The 19,787-nt window shown below is 39.2% G+C and overlaps 1 protein-coding gene across 1 annotated transcript in view; it reads left to right on the forward strand.

The window, feature by feature from the left end:
• LOC142358608 (uncharacterized) overlaps nucleotides 1-19,787 on the forward strand; it is a 591,411-nt gene that overhangs the window by 309,716 nt on the left and 261,908 nt on the right. The window contains exons 4-5 of the mRNA XM_075410050.1: nucleotides 208-727; nucleotides 3,512-3,934. Of these exons, the coding sequence (XP_075266165.1) occupies nucleotides 208-727; nucleotides 3,512-3,934 (943 nt within the window). The remainder of the gene's footprint in view (nucleotides 1-207; nucleotides 728-3,511; nucleotides 3,935-19,787) is intronic.

Raw genomic sequence — 19,787 nt, forward strand, 5'->3', positions numbered from 1 at the left:
ACGGGTTGTCTAGTTTGGAATCTACATTTAATTATTTTTCGATTCGAAGAATTTTGGATTTGAAAAGGTGCATTTTATATTGTATTCATTCTATCTGTCTGAATGTTCAGCAGGAGTCAAAAAGGACAAACTATATTTCGCACTTTCTTTGAAAATGATAGAACAATGAAGTTATTTTCCATTGCAAACAGTAATAATTGTTTTTAGTGGGAGGAGAAATTGGAACTTCTTCGACAAGAGTTTCGTGACAATTTCAATAGAATCTGCAAATGTGCCGACATTGATTCTTACAAGTGTTCGAAGTGTGACTCCGAAATAGATTCAAAGTTGGAACATCTGAACAAAGAGCTGAAAAGTGTGACCAAACAATATGCTGAAGACAAGCAGCTTTTGGCTTCTGAATTTGAAAGAAAGTTGCAAGAAATTCTGGACGAACAATTTGATTGCAGAGTGATGGTTGAGGGTGATAATGCTTTAGCTGATCATCAGAAAGATAAGATTTTGGGACAACTTCAACAGCTGCACAGCTCAGAGTTGAATTCATTAATCGAGAAGCACAATAAACAGTTGAATCTAGAGAAAGAGAAGGTGGAAACTTTAGAGTTCGAGATAAAAGAATTGCGCAATGAGGAGAAGGGTGTTGAAGAAGAACTGAAGACAAAAATTGCGCGTTTGGAGAAGGAAAATTTCTTTTTAAAAGAAGAAAGCTTGCATCAAAAAATCACAAGTAAGATCTTCCTGAATGAAACGTCAGTTCTGTTATTTTCGAGTTGCTATTGGAGTTTTTATAACTGCTCTCGAACGATGTTTGCAATTATTGAAAACAAATGTTTTTGAAAATTTTTTGCTTGACCTCCTTGACTTTTCGAGAGCTTTGACTTTTCCTTGACTTTTCGAGAGCTTTGATTTTTACGTCCTTGAATTTCTGAGCTTTGTGAGATCTAAATTGTTCTTTCATTCAATTTTAAAAAGTCAAACGAAATAACCGCCGAATTTGGTTTAATTTGGTTTAATAACCGCCGAATTTGGTTTTAAAAAATAATAATTATTAATAGCTGCAGTTATTAGCCTCCTCTTGGTTTTTTCAAGCTAGAGCAAGTTTGTTCATGACTTGAATTTTGACTTCTTTCGTGTCGAACATTTACCTCTGCTTTTGATTGTTGATTCTGTTTTGGAACTAACAGTAGCTTAGTTTGTAATGTATAGTAATTAGGAACTGCTGATAATAGTCAAAGTGAAGAGGTCATGGTCATTTTGAGATTTTTTGATCCTATAGAAGTCACCCCTACTTATCTAAGCTATAGACTCACCACCTACCTACTTCCCCGCCCCCACCTAACCCCTCACTTTCAAAATGACTTTTCCATACTTCAAATTGAAGAGATAAGGACAGCTGATTGTACTCCACTGTAATTGATGGTTATTTGAGAGCAGCTGATAGAAGCAGCAATATGTTATCAAGATTTATCATATAATAATAAAAAATTCTCGTTTGGGTCTGTTTTTGTTATCTTCTGAGAATGCAGATCCACGATGCTATCACAGCTGTTTTCCAAAACTCCTGTTGCACATGGGGTCTAAAGTAACCTCCAATAACGTTACTTATTCCAAGTAACAATAGAAGCTCACAATAGAATCAGGCTTCGACTTTCCTTTTTTTGCACCTATTTCCCTCCATCTGTCTTCTGAACTGCTGTTTGTCGAGCTAATGAGTTTCAGCTTTCTAAATAGAAGTTTTTTTGAGGCTTCCTCTTTTTTATAGCTGCGAAGTTGTCAGCTGGGCGTAGCTATATTTAGGTGTCCGTGCTTTTTACGACTGGAAGAGGAGAATTCGTGGAGCGTCTTTTTCTATCGGCAATTTTGTTGAAGCTTATTTGAAACAGGAAGTGAAATGCGTGAAAACAAATTGTTTAGTTCAAATTGCCGACACAGGAGAGCGTGGTTTTATGATCATATCGCTTTTTTGGTTTTATGATCGTGTCGCTTTTTTGAGAATGTGCGAGAAGAGTAGGTGTGCAATTTTTCATTCAACGAGCAAAATTTCTTTAATCATGTACGGCCTTTTGAAAGCAGTTTTTTTGGAAATTTTTCAGTCAAATGTGTTTCTCTCAATTATCTGAACCGGTATCAGTGCGTTTGGAATCATTTTTGATCATCTGAGGCAAATTTTACTCTTGTGCCATTTTTCTACTATTTTTTCCATTTTGCCTTGTTTAAAGCTTTTTCAGCTTTTTTTTGTATGCTTCTTCAGTTTTTAATAGCATTGGGTTTTTTTGCAGTTAAAATCAATTGTTCTAAGACTTTTGATTGTCGCTTACTTCGATTTATTTTCAGTTTGTGTTGTTTTTGTTCAAGAAAATCGAGTAAATTTGGGCAAATTTTTGCCAATTTTATCTGTTTTTATTTTTTTGGCCTACTTCTTCGGATTTTATGTTTCTCGCTGTAGTTTTTCTTGATGAATTTTTAGTTAAGAGCAAGTTTGTAGGTGTTACAATTTCGAAGTGACACTTGGAAGCAAGAGAGGGCACTTTTCAATGAAATAAATTATCAATATTTTGAGCGTTTTTCTTGCTTATTTGAATTTGTTTAATATTTCAGCAAAGTATTGCGTGGGTGGCTGATCTAGCAAGTGATGTGTATAAATTTTTTTCCGAATATAGGTTAGGAAGTTGCGTTCATCGTTTTGCAGAGAATTTGGTTTGAATTTTCTATAGGGTATTTTTTTATCCTTCGTCAACTTTCCTTTTCCCCGGTTGTTCTTCATGAACAGGTTACATGGTCCGTTAATTGTTTATTTGGGAACTACTTGTCTTCCTTTTTTACAAAGTTTTTTTTGTAACAGTTCTTTTGGTGTCTTAATTTAAAGCAAATTTTCTCAGATGCTTTTTTCAGTTTTTGTCAGTTAATTTTCTTATTTAAATTTTCCTTTTATTGTTTTAAAATGTTTAATAAAATCTAGTAGGAGTCAGTTCAGGTCAGTGAGGTTTGGCCAGTTTTCTACCTCGAGTCGTTTCTGGATTTTGTTGGCTATGGGTTTTTGTTTTGTCGTCTGACGTTCTGTTCGTTTAATTTTGATCACACTGCAAAGCTGAAAAAGTTAAATCTTCTGAACGACTTCTCACTAATGGCGTTAGCGCGCGTGACGTAATTTTTCACTCTCTAGCAAAAATTATTATGTCATTTGCGTGAATAGATTTTGATCATACGTGACTTAACTGACGCAATAAATTGACTTTTGCGCTTTGGAACTTGCACTTTGAGTTTAATTTGAATTAGTTCAATGTCAAAGGAACTGATGTGTAATAAAGGTTCCTAATAAAAAGGCTTCTGCGGAATGAATTTTAACTTGCTTTATTATTCGCTACCTGTTCTTTTACATAGCTCTTCGAGCGGCGTCGATAAATTTTTCAACTTATAGCTGTGTCTGTTTCTATCTGTATTATACGGCACGCAAGTCTATTTCGCAGCTATTTCGGCAATCTGGCGGTAATGTTATGTATTATTAATTTAGGATTATCTGGAAAAGATCGTTGCAATGATCAAGAAGCAGTTGGTCCTCACTTGATTAATGCACTTGCTACCAATACATCTGGTACTCTAACTGAATCTGGCATTGCATCGGCGTCTAGGAGTAATGGATTAGATGACAAGTTAGGTGGAGTGACGCCATCGTGTGTCGCCTCCATATACTCAACTCTCTCTCCCCTGGGACTGATCCTTCCAACTCCCAGGTTTGATCGGAGCTGCGTAATTTCAGTTGAAAGAGATTCATTTTCAACTTCGTTCACAGAAAGAGATTCGCTTCTCAGTCGGAAGTTAAACAAAATTTCGCATCGTCTCCAACTAGGCTTACCGTTGTCCGATGGAGATGGGACTAGTGTCAGTGGCTTCAACGTGAAGGAATTGGAGATTGCGCTGTCCACAGACGATGCAGGTTATTAACCTTAACAGAAACCTCAAAAAATTAATCAAAGTTAATTCAATCGAGTTTTGGTACGTCCGAAAAGTTTGTCCCTCGAATTTTAATTTTTACTGTATGATGATTTATTGTTCAAACCGACACAAAAACTTTCTCTTACCTCTTGTTTACTGTGTATGATTTCGTACAGCGAGTTCGGCTCATCCACTTTTAAAGATACTAAAAGTGTTGGCATCACCCTGAATATTGGTAAAATTAATGGATCACAACCGAAGTTTGTTACCTATTGTAGGTCTGATGGTTACCCAAAGTTCTGATGGTCTTTTTTATTGCTGCGAAGCTGTAAGCTGAGCGTAGCTATATTGCGGTGCTCTTGCTTTTTACAATTCAAGAGTAGTGGGAAAAAGGTGCTATTCCGCCAGTCCCTAATCGGACTAAATACCATCTTTTTCCCACTACTCTATATATCTACTACTTGCTTATACCCCCATTTTATTCACTACTATATATTCACTCTTAGTCTAACAATAAATTAAGAAATGGCTTAATTCTAGAAAATAATAATAAGCTCGTTTGTAAATTCGCCGATACATATTCACTCAAAATCTATCATTTTCTGTCTCACTTAGTATCGAGTAAACTATGCTTGTAACAGCCAGTAGCTTGTAACAACCAGTAGCTTGTAACAACCAGTGGCATGGTAACAACCAGTAGCTCGTAACAAAAATAAAGCATTGAAACAACCACTAGCTTGTAACTCCAGTAAGTAATCTTCATTCTGATTGGCTAGTCTGTAACGTGTAACAGGTTACTTCACAAAGAATGTTCTAGAACAATTCTTCATGTGTAGACCTTTATTCTCCACGCCATATTTTGGCTATTCATCATGGCTTTCGCTTGGCTACACAAAATATAACTCATTTGAACAATAACATTTATTAAACAAGCATAATTAAGGCACACGAACTAAATACCAAATTATACGGATTTTTAGCAATATCTCGAGAACTAAAAAAGGTATCAAATTCAAACTTTTTGAATGGATAACTATTAGTTAGTTGGATACACACTCTGTATGAGAATGAGGTCTGTACGCTAAGGGGGTGGAGTGGGGCTACCTTTTTAATTCTATAACCAATCTTAATACGTGGGGGAATTTTTCAAATGTAAATAGCTCCAAAACTGTTGGTTCAAAATTGAGCAAACTTGGCAGTGACTATCACAGGCCTATATTATAAGACATGCAAGAGGAAGGAACTAAATCGGACGAATACTTTTCGAGATAATGAGATTTAAATTTCAGATTGCAACAAGATTTAGTAATGAATGTTATCTTCTCTTCCAAATAAATCTTCAGATAAAAGTTCTTCGACTCCAGTGTTATGGTCATTGACATAAATGCTGGAATGGTAAACTCGAATATCCCCCTTTGAATAATCACCAGATTCGCGGAGAAAAACTAAATCTATTTTAAGCATTTCTCACAAATTTCTTTCAGTTAATTTTTTGTGCATAATTTGCAACATATTTGAGTTATACTCTAACTAATTCACATTTGAGTTATAGTCTGACTTCATTTACTATTAGTGGTTGCTAAATATGAAAGAAAGCTAATTTTACATATTTTTTTAATTTAAAAAAAATTTTTTTCCAAAAACAAAAAATTTATAAAATTTTAAAATAAGAGTGAAATCCCTCTTTTAAGATCCAATCGCTCAGGCATTGGCGGAGTTGCCACCGTTTCTGGAATTTGCTTATGGTGCCCCTCCTCCTTTTTCATCCTGGGCTTGGGACCAGGCATTGGCGGAGTTACCACCGTTTCTGGAGTTTGCTTAAGGTGCTCCTCCTCCTTTTTCATCCTGGACTTGGGACCAGGCATTGGCGGAGTTACCACCGTTTCTGCAATTTGCTTTCGGTGCCCCTCCTCCTTTTTCATCCTGGGCTTGGGACCAGGCATTGGCGGAGTTACCACCGTTTCTGATGTTTTCTTTGGGTTGCCCCTCCTCCTTTTTCATCCTGGGCTTGGGACCAGGCATTGGCGGAGTTGCCACCGTTTCTGGAATTTGCTTACGGTGCCCCTCCTCCTTTTTCATCCTGGGCTTGGGACCAGGCATTGGCGGAGTTACCACCGTTTCTGATATTTTCTTTGGGTGCCCCTCCTCCTTTTTCATCCTGGGCTTGGGACCAGGCATGGGCTGAGTTGCCACCGTTTCTGGAATTTGCTTACGGTGCCCCTCCTCCTTTTTCATTCTGGGCTTGGGACCAGGCATTGGCGGAGTTACCACCGTTTCTGATATTTTCTTTGGGTGCCCCTCCTCCTTTTTCATCCTGGGCTTGGGACCAGGCATGGGCTGAGTTGCCACCGTTTCTGGAATTTGCTTACGGTGCCCCTCCTCCTTTTTCATCCTGGGCTTGGGACCAGGCATTGGCGGAGTTACCACCGTTTCTGATATTTTTTTGGGTGCCCCTCCTCCTTTTTCATCCTGGGCTTGGGACCAGGCATTGGCGGAGTTACCACCGTTTCTGATGTTTTCTTTGAGTGCCCCTCCTCCTTTTTCATCCTGGGCTTGGGACCAGGCATGGGCTGAGTTAATACCGTTTCTGGAATTTGCTTACGGTGCCCCTCCTCCTTTTTCATCCTGGGCTTGGGACCAGGCATTGGCGGAGTTACCACCGTTTCTGATATTTTCTTTGGGTGCCCCTCCTTCTTTTTCATCCTGGGCTTGTGACCAGGCATGGGCTGAGTTACCACCGTTTCTGGAATTTGATTAAGGTGCTCCTCCTCCTTTTTCATCCTGGACTTGGGACCAGGCATTGGCGGAGTTACCACCGTTTCTGCAATTTGCTTTCGGTGCCCCTCTTCCTTTTTCATCCTGGGCTTGGGACCAGGCATTGGCGGAGTTACCACCGTTTCTGATGTTTTCTTTGAGTGCCCCTCCTCCTTTTTCATCCTGGGCTTGGGACCAGGCATTGGCGGAGTTACCACTGTTTCTGGAATTTGCTTAAGGTGCCCCTCCTCCTTTTTCATCCTGGACTTGGGACCAGGCATTGGCGGAGTTACCGCCTTTTCTGCAATTTGCTTTGGGTGCCCCTCCTCCTTTTTCATCCTGGACTTGGGACCAGGCATTGGCGGAGTTACCACCCGTCGACACTTTTTGGCTATGTCGACATTTTTGACGGACATCATGTGGACGAATGACGTCGGGTGGCCTGCATTCTTCATAAGGCAGCTGACAGCATCGATTCAGATGCTTTGTTATTGCTGACGTTGTTAGTTGTCGTTGCTGTCGTAGTCGTTGTTGTCATTGTCGTTGTTCTCCTTGTCGTTTGTGTTGTCATATTGTTGCTTTCAATCGTTGTTGCCGCTTTCGTTCTCGCTGCTGTCGTTGTCGTTGTTGTCAGTATTGTTGGTGTTGATCTTCTTGTTGTTATCGATGCTATTGCTGTCAATGTCGTCTGTGTCATTATTGTTGATGTCGTTGTGGTTACTGTCGTTGTCGTCGATGTCATTATCGATGCTGTCGTTGCCGTTGCTATCGTTGTCGCTGATGTAGCTCTCATTGTCGTCGCTGTCATTATCGTTGCTGTCGTGGTGTTGATGTCGTTGCCGTCAAAGATTTCGTTGATGTCGTTGTTCACAAAGAATGTTCTAGAATAATTCTCCATGTGGGGACCTTTATTCTCCACGGCATATTTTGGCTATTTATCATGGCTTTCGCTTGGCTACACAAAATATAACTCATTTGAACAATAACATTTATTAAACAAGCATAATTAAGGCACACGAACTAAATAGCAAATTATGCGGATTTTTAGCAATATCTCGAACTAAAAAAAGAATCAAATTCAAACTTTCTGAATGGATAACTATTAGTTGGATACACACTCTGTATGAGAATGAGGTCTGTACGCCAAGGGGGTGGAGTGGGGCTACCTTTTTAATTCTATAACCAATCTTAATACGTGGGGGAATTTTTCAAATGTAAATAGCTCCAAAACTGTTGGTTCAAAATTGAGCAAACTTGGCAGTGACTACCACAGGCCTATATTATAAGACATGCAAGAGGAAGGAACTGAATCGGACGGATACTTTTCGAAATAATGAGATTTTAATTTCAGATTGCAAAAAGATTTAGTAATGAATGTTATCTTCTCTTCCAAATAAATCTTCAGATTTAAGTTCTTCGACTTCAGTGTTATGGTCATTGACATAAATGCTGGAATGGTAAACTCGAATATCCCCCTTTGAATATTCACCAGATTCGCGGAGAAAAACTAAATCTATTTTAAGCATTTCTCACAAATTTCTTTCAGTTAATTTTTTGTGCATAATTTGCAACATATTTGAGTTATACTCTAACTAATTCACATTTGAGTTATAGTCTGACTTCATGTACTATTAGTGGTTGCTAAATATGAAAGAAAGCTAATTTTACATATTTTTTTAATTTTAAAAAAATAAATTTTTTTCCAAAAACAAAAAATTTTTTAAATTTCAAAATAAGAGTGAAATTCCTCTTTTAAGAGCCAATCGCTCAGGCATTGGCGGAGTTGCCACCGTTTCTGGAATTTGCTTATGGTGCCCCTCCTCCTTTTTCATCCTGGGCTTGGGACCAGGCATTGGCGGAGTTACCACCGTTTCTGGAATTTGCTTAAGGTGCCCCTCCTTTTTCATCCTGGACTTGGGACCAGGCATTGGCGGAGTTACCACCTTTTCTGCAATTTGCTTTGGGTGCCTCTCCTCCTTTTTCATCCTGGACTTGGGACCAGGCATTGGCGGAGTTACCACCCGTCGACACTTTTTGGCTATGTCGACATTTTTGACGGACATCATGTTGTGGACGAATGACGTCGGGTGGCCTGCCTTCTTCATAAGACAGCTGACAGCATTGATTCTGATGCTTTGTTATTGCTGACGTTGTTAGTTGTCGTTGCTGTCGTAGTCGTTGTTATCATTGTCGTTGTTCTCCTTGTCGTTTGTGTTGTCATATTGTTGCTGTCAATCGTTGTCGTCGCTTTCGTTCTCGCTGCTGTCGTCGTCGTTGTTGTCAGTATTGTTGTTGTTGATCTTCTTGTTGTTGTCGATGCTATTGCCGTCAATGTCGTCTGTGTCATTATTGTTGATGTCGCTGTGGTTACTGTCGTTGTCGTCGATGTCATTATCGATGCTGTCGTTGCCGTTGCTATCGTTGTCGCTGATGTAGCTCTCATTGTCGTCGCTGTCATTATCGTTGCTGTCGTGGTGTTAATGTCGGTGTCGTTGCTGTCATTGTTGCTGTCGTTGTCGTTGCTGTCAATATTGTTGGTGTCGATCTCGTTGCTGTTGTTATCGATACTATTGCTGTCAATGTCATCTGTTTCATTATTGTTGATGTCGTTGTGGTTGCTGAGGTTGTCGATGTCATTATCGCTGCTGTCCTTGCTGTCGCTGGAGTTGCTCTATTTGCTGTCGTTGTCATTGCTGTCGTTGTTGTTTCTGTCGTCCTCGTTGCTGTCTTAGTTGATGTGGTTGCTGTCGTTTTCCTTCTTGTATTTTCCATTGCTGTTATCCTTGTCATTGTCCTTGTTGTTGTCGTTGTCGTTGATGTCGTTGTCAATGCTGTAGTGGTTGTCGCTGACGTTATCGCCGCTGTCGTTATCGTTGTTGTCGTTGTCATTTCTGTCGTTGTCAGTGCAGTCGTTGTTGCTGTCGTTTTTGTTTCCGTCGGCATCTTTGCTGTAACTGTCGTTGCTGTAGTTGTCGTTGCTGTCGTCGTTAACGTTGTTGTCTTTGCTGTCGTTATCATTGCTGTCATTGTCGTCGCTGTCGTTTTGGCAGTCGCTGTCGCTGATGTCCTTGCCGTCGCTGTCTTTATCGTTGCTGTCGTTGTCGTTGCTGTTGTTGTCGTTGCTGCATATATGGTTGCTGTCGCTGTCGTCGTCTTTTGTTGTAGTTGTCGTTGCTGTTATGGTTCACGCCGTCCTCGTTGCTGTCGTTTTGGTTGTCGTAGCTATCGTTGTTTTTGCTATCGTTGTCGTTGCCGTAGTTGTTGTCGCTGTCGTTATCGTTGCTGTCGTTGTCATTGCTGTCATTGTCTTTGCTTTCGTTGCTGTATCTGCTGTTATTGTTGTTGTCGTCCTCGTTGCTGTCGTTGTCATTGCTGTCATTGTCGTCACTGTCGTTGGCGTTGCTGTTGTTGTCGTTGCTGCATATATGGTTGCTGTCGCTGTCGTCGTCTTTTGTAGTTGTCGTTGCTGTTATGGTTGACGCCGTCCTCGTTGCTGTTGTTTTGGTTGTCGTTGCTATCGTTGTTTTTGCTATCGTTGTTGCCGTAGTTGTTGTCGCTGTCGTTATCGTTGTCATTGCTGTCATTGTCGGCGCTGTCTAAATCGTTGGTGTTGCTGTCGTCGATATCCTTGCCGTCGCTTCGTTATCGTTGCTGTTGTTGTCGTTGCTATCATTGTCGTTGTCGTTGCTGTTGTTAATGTTGCTGTCGTCCTCGTTGGTTTCGTTGTCGTTGTGGTTGATGTTATTGTCATCTCTGTCGTTGTCGCTGTCGTTATCGTTGTTTTCGTTGTAGTTTCTGTCCTTGTCGTCGCTGTCGTTGTCATTGCTGTCGTTGTCATCGCTGTCATTGTCGTCGCTGTCCAAATCGTTGCTCTTGATATCGTCGATATCCTTGCCGTCACTGTCGTTATCGTTGCTGTCGTTGTTGTTGCTATCATTGTCTTTGCTGTTATTGTCCTTGCTGTTGCTGTTGTTATTGTTGTCGTCGTCCTCGTTGATTTCGTTATCGTTGTCGTTGCTATCGTTGTTACTGCTCTTGTGGTCACTGCTGTAGTTGTTGTCGCTGTCGTTGTCGTTGCTGCCGTTATCGTTATTGTCGTTAACGTCTGTCATTGTCGTCGCTGTCGTTGTTGTTGCTGTCGTTATTTTTTCTGCCATCCTCTGTGCTGTCGTTTTCGTTGCTCTCAATGTCGTTGTCGTCGTTAACCTTGTCGTTGTCGTTGATGTCGTTGTCGTTGCTGTGGTCGTCGTTGTTGTTGTCGTTGCTGTCGTTCTCATTGCTGTCAATATAGTCGCTGTCTCTCTGGTTTCAGTCGCTGTCGTTGCTGTCTTTGTCATTACCGTTGCTGTCGTGTCGTCGCTGTCGTTGTTGTTGCTATCGTTGTCGTCGCCGTCGTTATCGTTCTTGTCGCTGTCGTTTCTGTCATTGTCGTTGTTGTCGTCGTAAAAGTTGTCGTTTTCTTTGCACTGGTTGCTGTCAATGCTTTCGTTTTCTAAAACGTTGCTGTCGCTATCCTTAATATCCTTGTCGTCGCTGTCTAAATGGTTGCTGGCGCTGCCGTTGAGGTCGTTGTCGTTGGGTTATTGTCGTTGCTGTTGTCATTGTTGATGCTGTCCTCTTTGTTGTCGTTGTCGTTGCTATCGTTGTTACTGCTGTTGTTGTCATTGCTGTAGTTGTTGTCGTTGTCGTTGCTGCCATTGTCGTTATGTCGTTGTGGTCATTGTTGCGGTTGTCCTCGTTGATGTCGTTGTCATCGTTGCTGTTGTCATTCTTGTAGTTGATGTCGCTGTCGTCATCGTTGCTGTCGTTGTCGTTTCTGTCACTGTCGTCGCTGTCGTTGTCGTTGTGTCGTTATTATTTCTGTCGTCCTCTTTGCTGTCGTTATCGTCGTCGTCGTCGTTGCTGTCAATGTCGTTGCTGTCGTCGCTACCGCTGTCGTTGTCGTCGCCGTCGTTTTCGTTGCTGTTGTTTCGTTGCTGTTGTTTCGTTGCTCTGGTTTCGTTGCTGGTGTTGTCGTTGCTGTTGTTATCATTGCTGTGAACGTAGTCAATGTCTGTATGGTTGCTGTCGCTGCCATTGCTGTCGTTGTCGTTGGTTGTAGTTGTGATTGCTGTAGTTGTCGTTGCTGCCATTGTCGTTGCTGATATTGTTGCTGGTGTCCTCGTGGATGTTGTTGTTGCTGTTTGTCATCGTTGTTGTTGTCATTCTTGTAGTTGCTGTCACTCTAGTTGTCGTCACTGTCGTCATCGTTGTTGCCGTTGTGTTTTCTGTCATTGTCGTTGCTGTCGTTGTCCTTGCTGTCGTTGAGTATGGATGTTGGCGGGTGGCCTGCCTCTTTTTCATTGAAGCAGATTTTTTGAGAAGCTTATAACATGCTTGCAGCTTTTGATGTTGCTGCTGGTGAGCTTACCAAGCCCTGGGTCGAACTCGGTTCTCCTCCCATCTTCATATTTCCTCATCCTCGTCGAAGATCTCCCGGGGAACCGAAGTTCCTCTCCCATCTTCGTCGTGTCTCCTCATCCTCGTCGAAGATTTCCCGGAGAACCTACCGTTGACCACTCGCTTGGGGTTCACTCACCGTACCCATATATCAAAGCTTCTCCGCTAACCAAATATATGGCTAAATTTCCCCGCGTCCATTCTCTTTCCCGTTTGTGGAATCACTTATCCAATCCAAATGCTTCCGGAAACTACGTCTCTCCACGTTCTGCTGTGATGTCTGAAGTCTTTCGATTGTTGCATTCGGGTCGTCAAGAGTTCACACAGAAATTTATTTTTCACCGTGGAGAGTCCCTCCTCCTTATCTCATCCTGGACTTGGGACCAGGCAATGGTGGAGTTCCCCCTCCCTGTTTTTTGGTTTTTTCTTTTTTTTTCCTTTTTTTCTTTTTTCCCTTTCTAACATTTTCTTTTTTGTTTTTTCTTTTCTCTTTTTCACATTTTCTTTCTTTTTCTATTTTTTGTTTTCATTTTTTTTGTTTTTCCAAAGTTAAAGGAACAATGATTGGGAACAATTTTACAAATAATAAAACTTCAAATAGCAAATAAGGTAAACCCAGTTTGGAAAATTGTGCGAAAAAAATATCTCATTCACTCCTAATTAAACTAATTAAGGAATAAATTAATCAGTTTTTGAATCAATATTAAATTTTTGAGAATAAAAATCCCACAAGTTTCCAAATTAAGACATCAATAAGCATGCACAAATTGAATTTTAGTTTTGATTCAAGTTTTAAGAAAGAAATGTTTTCCCTTCAGTTTGAGTTTCATCTCGCCACAAAGCGTTTAGATTATGTTTTTGTTACGCGATATCCATTTGTCGATGAGTTTGAAGATTGTATCAACCGCATCTCTGGAAATCTTCTGAGTTCGTTGTTCATACTGTTTGGCTTCACTAGCTATACTTCCGCATTTCTGACCACTCTTTCGTCAAATATAGAAATCCGACAACCATTCGTAAAGCTGATCATCAGCTTCATATGTTTGTCTTCCCTTCCTTTGCTTTCTTGATTTCAGGAAATCAAATACCTCTTTCTTGGTGACCTGCCCTTCATTTTCATCGTCCTGTGAGGATGAACTGTCGCCATCATATTCCTGATCCTCTTCAGCATTGTATGGTTCATTTTCTGGTAATTCATTTTCGTTTTCAGTTATCTGGGGCAATATTTCAGTGATTGAAGTTGCCGCTTCCAATTGTGGTCTGGAATTAGACAAAATACGGTCAAGCTGCTGAGATACTGTCCTGCTCTGCATTCGTTTGTCGGTTGCAATTTTGTAGTAAGAATGTGAGGTTGACCCTGTGTGGCCGATCGCCTTGTTCATGTTTCTGAGTTGCTCTTCAGTGATATTCTCGTCATTTACAAATTTCGATTTGCAAACTTTTCTGATATTACGGCTGGTGAAATTAGCATTTGTTTTAAAGAGGCTTTTGACAACAGGATAGTATTGTCTATTTCTGTTATAAATTCCGTCCGAGTCAATTTTGTCTGCGTTTGTGACCTCAATGGGTTGAAACATGTATTCATATTCGAATCGTCCTATCTTTACTTTGTACTTCAAATACATGGCAATGAATTCAAGCTCCTGTTTGGTCATTGACAGATTGTTAACTCCTGATATGTGAAATGTCTTATGACTTTGCTCAATGTCAAAGAGCTTTTAGACTGCTTTTCTCTCGCCAGTTTGTCGATTTGTCTGCAATTCAGGTGGCACGCAACTGACATGTACTAGATTTTCGTCCTCTTCGTCCGTTTAGACAAATAGAAAATATGACGTGAGTGATCGGGTTACTTCAGCTGTCCGAGAAACATTTCTTAGAATGAGCATTGTTATGAGCGTACACTGTACTCATCGGTATTCAAGGTTTGATAGAGCTGGTAATTCCAGCTTTTCCTGCAAATATTTGTACATTTCACGTTGAAGTTTTTCGGTATCATCAATAGATGGGAGATTGGCACTTCGAACACTCTGTTGTACTTGCTTCCACCTCTTTTTTGGTCCACTTTCCTGCTTTCTGAGTATCCGAACCAATGATAAAATTTGCTGTGTCTAGTTTTTGTTTCTGCTTAGTCCCGTGTTCACTCATAAGAAACTCCACAAACTGTTTCAATTCATCCAACATTCGAATTCTGGTTGAAGGGGCAAAAACCTCGTTTTGTCCATGGAGCCAGTGTGTGACATTGGTTACGTTTGTCAAACCACTTGTAACTTCTATGCATATTATTAAACGGTTTACTTCTATGCATTTTATTAAACGGTTTACACTAGTTTTTATCACAGATTCAAGTTTTGAATGACCTGCTCGATCTGAGTTTTGTGCTCTTTTGAAATCGGAAAATCTGATCAACTCGTCTCCAAAATCATAGGATCCTTTTTTTGTCCAATTCAGTTTGTCGTCCACAGGAACTAGTGTTGGTATGTCCATTATATGAGCAGTGTTAAGTATTTCTTGAGGCACATCTCTAACTGCTTTGACAGCAATTATGTCGCTGGCATGATCTCTCCTTTGACGGTCTAGTCTGTCGAAATACTTCAAACAACTTTTTTTATTGCAAAAGTACTTTATCGTTCGCTTGCCTTTGTACGTTTGCTCGAACAAATGAGCTCTGGTGACAACTGTTGAATTTATTTTTGTCATGCGATGGATCGATTGCAGATGTCTTTTAAGGGTGCTGTCTTTTGTAAAAGTTTTCTGACAAAAAAACAGCAAAGTTTAACATTTGATGAGGCAAATGGTACAGATAAGTCCTGCTGCTCATTTTGGACTTCGTCTGAGCGAATTGCTAATGTTTGAGTGTTTGATGAATGTTGCATCCGATTAACGTCTTCGTTTTCATCCGCTACATCCTGCATTGGATCGCTTCCGCTATCATCCGCATTATCGCTTGATTGATCCTCGAATGGATTATAATCATCGTCTGAAGATAGTTTACGTTTTCGCGGTTCCTTTCGTCTGAATTCGGGGACGTACATAGGTTGCGGAACAAACAAATTTTCAGTTTCCTCTCCGCCGACTTGTTCGTTCGTTCTCACAGTACATGGTTCGTTGATTCTCACAGTACATGGTTCGTTTGTGGAATTGTCTTCCAACGGGGGCATTGAATTGTCTACTTTTTCTTTAAAATCAACATCCTGCTTTCGATTTGATTCCTTTTCAACATCCTGTTTTTCAACTATCTGAGTTCGGTTCTCAATCATCTCATGGTAGCCATCACTGGTGCAATCCGTTTCTGGAACCAACAGGTCCGCAGTTTTTGGTGATTGAGGATTTGTTTCATCAACTAAAAAACCCAATTGTCTCCGTACTCTGTCGACGTCAAATCCATCAACATAGTTGTGAATGCTATCACTCACAGGTGAATCGCTACTTAGAACCGGCGTATCACTGCCCGGATACCTAATTTCTGATTTTTTGTAAAATTGGCGGTAGTTTCGGTAACGGGTTCGAATTTTGTAGCTCTGTGGTTCATCTGCGCTTGTCCGTGTATATTGGTGTTTTTCGCTTTTCAAGCTCCGTCATCTGGCGTGTATTGGTTTCATCGTCCGATTGACTCTGCTGAGTGTTACGCCACGGTGCAATTACATCTTGGCCATAATTATAGGTAAGTTCTTCTCCGACTTCGATATCCCTTATAGCCTTAAAACCGATGTGGGATTTTGACTGGAAAATGTATGAAAAACTTCTCATATTTGGCGCTTCCACTTCATCGTTGGCGAATCTTGCAATGCCACTCTCATCTGGATTTTCAGCATTGATGAACACCTTGCTCTCATAGTTAAAGACGTACCCCAGTCCATATTCCGCTTTTTCAAGTATTTGGTAAGTTTTATTATCTATTCTTTTGCCCCAATATGTTAGCATGTAATCCCCTTCCTTGAACGTTTTGGTTGCAAATAGACCATTTCCCTTTCCTTTGGCTGGTTTCACCACAAACAAGTTTTGTAGGTCCGAGTACGCGTACGTTTCCCTCCATAGAATTTCATTTCTTCGTCCAAACCGTCTTGCAAGTGAGCCTTGTGTCGAAGGCTTAAAAGGTAACATTGCAAACTAAGGTAACTTCGTAAGGAATCAATCCATTTTAGCAAAGACAAATAATAATGAGAAGTATTTACACTAACTCCTGTTGATAACCTTTCAAAAAACTTTAATATTGTATTTTGAACAAAGGTCATGGCAAAACTGTTATGATGAATTTTCCAAAAAACAGCAGAAATCAGAAAAAACGGACGTGAAAAAAAACAAGAAAAAGAAGAAAAAAAGAAAAAACAGAAAAAAAACAAGAGAAACAATAAAAAAATCAAAAAACCACAAATGACGGGAAAATGCCAAAAAATAGCACCCTGCTGAAATCCAAATTAGGCTTAAAACAACCGCTGGGTAAAACTAAACACGAAAACAATACAAAGAAACCACAAAATCCCCTGTGATTACGTAAGGGTCTTGATATATCTCAAAACTCATGTACATGCCTCAAAAACACCTGAGAATTGAGAATACCGCCATTTCATGAAAAAAGCATCTATTGAGCTAAAAATTTGCAAGGATCTAATGTTTTGTGCGGTCATCACCATGCTGAAATCCAAAATCAGAAATATTCATTATTTGTAAAGTTATTTCAGTTCAAATCCAAAACATATCACAAAAAGTCAAAAAGTGTATCCCAAAGTTCAGGTCTGAATAAAAACTCAAATAATGGTCACAGAGTGTTGTACATAGGCTTAAAACAACCGCTGGGTAAAACTAAACACGAAAATAATACAAAGAAACCACGAAATCACCTGTGTTTACGACAGGGTCTTTATATATCTCAAAACTCATGTACTTGCCTCAAAAAACACCTAAGATTTGAGAATACCACCATTTCATGAAAAATGCATATATTGAGCTAAAAATTGGCAAGGATCAAATATTTTGTGTGGCCAGCACCATGCTGAAATCCAAAATCAAAAATATTTTTTATTTGTCAAGTTATTTTAATTCAAGTCCAAAACATGTCACAAAAAGTCAAAAAGTGTATCCCAAAGTTCAGGTCTTAATAAAAACTCAAATAATGATCACAGAGTGTTGTACATAGGCTCAAAACTCATGTACATGCCTCAAAAAACACCTGAGAATTGAGAATACCGCCATTTCATGAAAAAAGCATCTATTGAGCTAAAAATTTGCAAGGATCTAATGTTTTGTGCGGCCATCACCATGCTGAAATCCAAATTCAGAAATATTCATTATTTGTAAAGTTATTTCAGTTCAAATCCAAAACATATCACAAAAAGTGTATCGCAAAGTTCAGGTCTTAATAAAAACTCAAATAATGGTCACAGAGTGTTGTACATAGGCTTAAAACAACCGCTGGGTAAAACTAAACACGAAAATAATACAAAGAAACCACGAAATCACCTGTGTTTACGACAGGGTCTTTATATATCTCAAAACTCATGTACTTGCCTCAAAAAACACCTAAGAATTGAGAATACCGCCATTTCATGAAAAATGCATATATTGAGCTAAAAATTGGCAAAGATCAAATATTTTGTGTGGCCAGCACCATGCTGAAATCCAAAATCAAAAATATTTTTTATTTGTCAAGTTATTTTAATTCAAGTCCAAAACATGTCACAAAAAGTCAAAAAGTGTATACCAAAGTTCAGGTCTTAATAAAAACTCAAATAATGATCACAGAGTGTTGTACATAGGCTCAAAACTCATGTACATGCCTCAAAAAACACCTAAGAATTGAGAATACCGCCATTTCATGAAAAATGCATCTATTGAGCTAAAAATTGCCAAGGATCTAATATTTTGTGCGGTCATCACCATGGTGAAATCCAAAATCAAAAATATTTATTATTTGTAAATTTATTTTAGTTCAAATCCAAAACCTATCAGAAAAAGTCAAACTGTTTCCCAAAGTTCAGGTCTTAATAAAAACTCAAATAATGGTCACATAGTGTTGTACATAGGCTTAAAACAACCGCTGGGTAAAACTAAACACGAAAATAATACAAAGAAACCACGAAATCACCTGTGTTTTCGACAGGGTCTTTATATATCTCAAAACTCATGTACTTGCCTCAAAAAACACCTAAGAATTGAGAATACCGCCATTTCATGAAAAATGCTTATATTGAGCTAAAAATTGGCAAGGATCAAATATTTTGTGTGGCCAGCACCATGCTGAAATCCAAAATCAAAAATATTTTTTATTTGTCAAGTTATTTCAATTCAAGTTCAAAACGTCACAAAAAGTCAAAAAGTGTATCCCAAAGTTCAGGTCTTAATAAAAACTCAAATAATGATCACAGAGTGTTGTACATAGGCTCAAAACTCATGTACATGCCTCAAAAAACACCTAAGAATTGAGAATACCGCCATTTCATGAAAAATGCATCTATTGAGCTAAAAATTGCCAAGGATCTAATATTTTGTGCGGTCATCACCATGGTGAAATCCAAAATCAAAAACATTTAATTTTTGTAAAGTTATTTCAGTTCAAATCCAAAACCTATCAGAAAAAGTCAGTGTTTCCCAAAGTTCAGGTCTTAATAAAAACTCAAATAATGGTCACATAGTGTTGTACATAGGCTTAAAACAACCGCTGGGTAAAATTAAACAAGAAAATAATACAAAGAAACCTCGAAATCCCCTGTGATTTCGACAGAGTCTTGATATATCTCAAAACTCATGTACATGCCTCAAAAATCACCTAAGAATTGAGAATACCGCCATTTCATGAAAAATGCATCTATTGAGCTAAAAATTGGCAAGGATCTAGAATTTTGTGCAGTCATCACCATGGTGAAATCCAAATTCAAAAATTTATTATTTGTCAAGTTATTTCAATTCAAATCCAAAACATGTCAGGAAAAGTCAAAGTGTTTCGCAAAGTTCAGGTCTTAATAAAAACTCAAATAATGGTCACAGAGTGTTGTACATAGGCTTAAAACAACCGCTGGGTAAAACTAACAACGAAAATAATTCAAAGAAACCACGAAATCCCCTGTGGTTACGACAGGGTCTTGATATATCTCAAAACTCTTGTACATGCCTCAAAAAACACCTAAGAATTGAGAATACCGCCTTTTCATGGAAAATGCATCTATTGCGCTAAAAATTGGCAAGGATCTAATATTTTGTGCGGTCATCACCATGGTGAAATCCAAATTCAAAAATATTTATTATTTGTAAAGTTATTTCAGTTCAAATTCAAAACATGTCACAAAAAGTCTTTCCCAAAGTTCAGGTCTTAATAAAAACTCAAATAATGGTCACAGAGTGTTGTACATAGGCTTAAAACAACCGCTGGGTAAAACTAAACAAGAAAATAATACAAAGAAACCACAGAATTCCCTGTGCTTACGTCAGGCTCTTGATATATCTCAAAACTCATGTACATGCCCCAAAAAACACCTAAGAATTGAAAGGGCCACCATTTAATGAAAAAAAAAACAACTATTGAGCTAAAAATTGGCAACAATCTGGTATTTTATGTGGTCCGAACCGGGTTGAAATCCGAATTAAAAAAGTTATTATTTCTGGAGTAATAACAATCCGGAAAACAGTCACTTTTCGAGTACAAAAAGGTTCAAAAATGTGTGCAGAAA

Source organism: Convolutriloba macropyga, chromosome 2 (genome assembly GCF_964194025.1).
Source record: "Convolutriloba macropyga chromosome 2, txConMacr16.3, whole genome shotgun sequence".
Taxonomy (NCBI): Eukaryota; Metazoa; Xenacoelomorpha; order Acoela; family Convolutidae; genus Convolutriloba; species Convolutriloba macropyga.